This window comes from Sphaerodactylus townsendi, linkage group LG02, assembly GCF_021028975.2.
Source record: "Sphaerodactylus townsendi isolate TG3544 linkage group LG02, MPM_Stown_v2.3, whole genome shotgun sequence".
Taxonomy (NCBI): Eukaryota; Metazoa; Chordata; class Lepidosauria; order Squamata; family Sphaerodactylidae; genus Sphaerodactylus; species Sphaerodactylus townsendi.
Genome location: NC_059426.1, coordinates 84211368 through 84216364, shown reverse-complemented (window position 1 = coordinate 84216364; position 4997 = coordinate 84211368). Strand labels below are relative to the sequence as shown.

Genomic DNA, 4997 nt, shown 5'->3' with positions numbered 1-4997 from the left:
GCTGCCCCTTCTGCCGAACGGGATCTTCAGCGGCCACGCAATCGGGAAAGGGCTGGTCTCTTCCCCCTCCCCTCCCACCCCTTCGACACCCCAACCCCTGGCTCAGTGGGACCGAGGGGATAGGCCGGCAGGTGGAGCAGAGGTGGCCGAGGAGGAATGCCCACCCTCCTTGCGAGAATAAATAGAGCCTCGAGGCGTGCGAGGTGGATGGCACCGGGTAGGGGGCATTTCTTGCCCATGGCAAGCTGGGCTGAGCTAGGCGAGAGGGAAAGCGGGACGATGCAGGCGCTCCTATGCTGGGAAGGAAGGAGTCCTTAAGCGAGCGCCTTTCTCCATCCCGGCCAGCTCTATGCTGACTCTGGCCGGAGGGAGAGGCAGCTGCCCCCGCCGCAACTGAAGTGGGAGGGGATCCCGGCCACCTGTCCCTCGAGCCTCTCGAGCAGTCGCACTCGCTTCCCTTTGGCTGCCCCCATGGACGTGCTGGGCCACATGGAGATCCCCGAGGGCTCCCTCTGCTCCCTGTCGGCGGCCGACGACTTCTACGACGACCCCTGCTTCAACACGTCCGACATGCACTTCTTCGAAGACTTGGACCCGCGGCTGGTGCACGTGCTGAAGGCCGACGAGCACGGCCACCCGCACGGCCACGAGGACGAGCACATCCGAGCGCCCAGTGGGCACCACCAGGCCGGGCGCTGCCTGCTCTGGGCGTGCAAGGCCTGCAAGAGGAAGACCACAAACGCCGACCGTCGCAAGGCCGCCACCATGCGCGAGAGGCGGCGGCTCAGCAAGGTGAACGAGGCCTTCGAGACGCTCAAGCGCTGCACCTCCACCAACCCCAACCAGCGCCTACCCAAGGTGGAGATCCTGCGCAACGCCATCCGCTACATCGAGAGCCTCCAAGCCCTGCTGCGCGAGCAAGAGGACGCCTATTACCCGGGGCTGGAGCACTACAGCGGCGAGTCCGACGCCTCCAGCCCCCGCTCGAACTGCTCCGACGGCATGGTGAGTGAGCCCGAGCCGCTTCTGGCCCAGGTGAAGCATCGCCAGCGACAGGGAACTCTTGCTTTCCCTCCCTCTTTCTACCTTTGCCAAGCCGGCCTCTGTATCTAGTGCACGAGGTTCAGTTTTACAGGGTCTCCATGCTGGAAAAATACATCAATTTCTGTCACCCTTGCTCAGAGTGAAATTTTCCTTGTGATTTGATCCCTGCGAAGAGAGTGAGAAGTTTTCTTCTGACCTTTTAAGTCAAACATTAATTTCAACCCCAGAAGCTAGTTTCAGTGTAAGGAACAAATCTGCTGTGCTGATATATGTCAAATATTCTTCTCACTCCTCTGAATAAGAGAAATCAGTAAGACTGAGAACCAGACTCTCAAGTCAGATGATGTAATTTTTAATACAACTCCCTTTAACTTGAGTTCCTGTTGTTTTCTTAAGACCTTAGCAGTCCAATCCAATGGGTTTAGGTAATTATAACTCTGTTTAGGATTGCATTGTAAATTCATCAGCCCATGAACAGAGTAGGAGTTGATTTGCATGAATACACATACAGTTGTACTTCAGGAGGAGAGGCTGGCGGGGAGGATAATTTTCTTCTTAAACCCAGGAGAACAGGAACTGCTTCTTTCTGTCATCTGAGGACTGGAATTCTGTTCTGCCCCCAAGAGAGAACAGCTGAGCCTGAGAAATAGAAAAGGGTTTTGGTGTTCTAGAGTTCTAGAAAATAGAGTTGTAGAAAATAGATTCCCTAATCTTTGTTCCTCCTGCATTGTCCCAAGACATACAGATAAGAGGAATAGTTAATTCCTTGTGAAAGCTAATTAGAGAAGCAAATGTAGTTGCAACTGTCTGTCATTCCTCTCCACAACAGCATGGATTATTTGAGACAGTGGATGATGATAATATTACATCCTGATCTCATTTCTTCCCTCCATTGTTGGAACAGAGGCAATCCAAAATGGATATTATATCAGTGCATAGCTGGAAAGGACAACATTGTGTAGGGAGGACATAAAATATTTTGATACAAGTGGGACAGGCTTTGGTAATATCTTTGAAACGATAGTGGAATTGTTAGAACTGTAGGAAGACTTTGCAGTAGACCCTAGTAGCAGCGAAGTACTAAGCAATGAGACTTATTTATACTGTACATACATTGTAGTTGTGGTTGGGAAGGCATTACCACAAACTGTGTGTGTATTAGCTGGGGTGGAGAAAGCCAGATAGATGGTATATGTGAGTATGTGCATGAAAGAAAGATGTGGGGGGAGGTAGGTAGGAGAGAAAGAGAGACCTGAATCTGTTCTCTGGGGAAGGAAGTCTGTGTGGTGGACTTCAGCAGTCATATAAGACTGGCGGCTATGGACTTCTCGTTTCATCTCATTCCTTCTCTTGATGAATTCTTGGGAGTACATAGCCAGACATATTGTGGCTGGCAAGTGCAATAAAAAAGCAAATATACTGCAGTTGTTGAAGAATCTGTGGTAGAAAAGTGTGGGGTATTGTGCTGGAAAGGCTGCATGTCAGCAAGTAAGCTGTTGGATCATAACATCTGTCACGTAACTTGACTTGATATGTGCCATTTTTGTTACGCTGGGCTTTTGTGTAAATGATAGGTGCGTGGCCCATCTGTTTGGACTGACCTAATGTCCTGTATTGTTGGATTTTGTTTCCAGCTGGATTACAGTGGACCTCCTTGCAACTCCCGCAGAAGGAACAGCTATGATAGCAGTTACTATACAGAAACGCTAAGTGGTAGGTATTTGACTTGGGAGGAAAAATAACATTTAACTCAAAGTTGAGATGTTTGCAGCACAAAGGTACATACATGGGTGTGCTTTGTGCTCCAAGTTACTCATCCATGGGCATTCATTTTCTTTCAAATGAACCATGTTTGCTATTTTATGTGACAAGTTTGGAGCACACAATTTGGGGAGGGTGAAACCACTTGAAAATCCCCCAAACCCCACTCTCATCTTGTCCCAGCTTTTATAAATTTTGAATGCCTTGAGTAGGTAGAGTTCCATTTATTTTCATTGCCTTGTTCATATTAATTGATTCTCAACTCCTCCCCAACATTCTGTCTCTCTTGAAGTATTTTCAGCCGTCATCAGGTTTTTTCTTTCTTTCATTTTAACTGGTTAATTCTTTTAAATATGCCAAAACTTTCTGGAGAGTCCCATCCCAAGCAGGACACTGGATAAGTGGTGTAAATATATCTTAAATAAGTAAATATATAGAGACTGCTTCCTCTATTTAAAACATTTTTATGCAGCATTGCCATTCACTTTGCCTGTAAGTAACTTGGTTTGTGACTGTCCTCATTTATTATTTTGCATTATCACTATATAGTAGCATTATTAATACTTTTACAAATGAGTTTTCCCATGAATTATATTTTTATTGAAAACAAAAAATGACAAATCTTTAAATTTTAAAGTAATCTGGCCTGTGACTGCTTTCCAAGGCTTTTCTTGGTGGCGTCCTTGACCATAAAATTCTTGGGGTTACCAACAGACCTGGGAAAAATGTCTCTTTAATAGAGGTTTGATGGGTTGAATTGGGCGCCCGGTAAATTATAACCCACTGAGCCTCTGTCAAAGCAATAGATCACATTTTTCTCCAGGTATTTGGCAATCCTAAAGGTTATGCTGAATCACTTATGAAAACCTATTTAGATATTGGTTTGTATATGAGCATGTTGGGGTCCTGTGAAAAAACTGCTTCTCCTTGGTGTTGCTTCTCAGATTCACTGATCTCCTTGTCCTTAGATGCCAAGCAAGGGAAGAGTTCAGTTGTTTCCAGCCTAGATTGCTTATCAAGTATTGTGGAGAGGATTTCCACGGACACCTGCCCCACCCTGCCCCCAGTTGAAAGTGGAACCGAGGGGAGCCCTTGCTCACTCCAAGAAGGTGCCAGCCTGAGCGACACTGGAGCCCATATCCCTTCCCCATCTAACTGTCCTCAACTCTCCCAGGACTCTACCAGCAATAGTGCCAACAATCCAATCTACCAAGTGCTATAAAGCCACAGTAGACAACGGTTGTGACATTGGCTCAGAGGCAGCCACCAAATCAACTGAAACCTGCCTTTGAAAGATTGAAAAAAGACAATACAGTGTTATTATAACCACTTTTTAAATGTATCTAATAATTCCTCATTTCAAGCTTATATTACTTTTGACACACTTATTTATTGGTTATAAACAAAAGTTATTTAATTTGTATAGAAGGCAAAAAATGTGTATCATGAAATGGCCAATGTTTAATCTGTGCTTAAACCATGTTTTTGAGAGTATCCTGAGATCCTTTGTGATCTAAATTAAATGCAGTCTTCCATTGAAATCCTGTGCACAGTTAGGAGGTTTAACTTCTATTGACTTTGGCAGAAATTAAGCAGCATGTTTGCAGCTTTTCTCTCGTTCCCCTCAGAATCATACACATCCACATGCATAAAAGGTTGTGGACCATTTTTTTAATACTTATTTTGTATACTTGTAAATAAGAATTGCTTTGCAAAAAAAGACTCCAACAAAACATTTTTAATGTATTTAACATGGCTTGGTTTGTCGTGTCAAACTTTAACTTTATATATTTATACAATGTGAATGCTGAGAATGTTTGCAACAGTATTCTAAATAAAGATCCTTATTTATAAAACTGCTGGAGTTATTCCAACTTTGGCTATGGATTCTAGTGTTGTATTTAGCACAGCATCAGCAAAATGCTTCTTATTTAGCTACGTTGTATGTCTTTAATTTCCTGAAAATTAGGAGTCTGCAACTTTGCATAGTCATAAGATAGATGAGGGAGAAGCATATGTTCAGATGTAGTATGTATTTTCAGAATTTTATGGCAGCCAATCAGCTGAAAGAATAAGCAATCTATGGGTTTTGATTAGAAAATTCCCCCGCTGATTACACTGGGTGATGGTTGCAGTACAAACTTCCAAATCTTTTGACTGTCCACATGCTTTGCTTCCATTCATACCACGTC

General features: G+C 44.6%; 1 protein-coding gene across 4 annotated transcripts; it reads left to right on the top strand.

Moving 5' to 3' along the window:
• On the top strand, positions 1-4661 carry MYOD1 (myogenic differentiation 1). 4 transcript variants are annotated; one of them, XM_048486949.1, is made up of 3 exons: positions 1-1035; positions 2679-2757; positions 3750-4661. In XM_048486949.1, the coding sequence occupies exons 1-3, from the start codon at positions 472-474 to the stop codon at positions 4025-4027; spliced, it is 921 nt and encodes a 306-aa protein (XP_048342906.1). In that variant the 5' UTR covers positions 1-471; the 3' UTR covers positions 4028-4661. The 4 variants fall into 4 exon arrangements, with proteins under 4 accessions (XP_048342906.1, XP_048342909.1, XP_048342907.1 ...); XM_048486952.1 differs by having other exon boundaries at positions 3-1005; XM_048486950.1 differs by having other exon boundaries at positions 4-1035; positions 3774-4661.
• Positions 4662-4997: the final 336 nt, after the last annotated feature.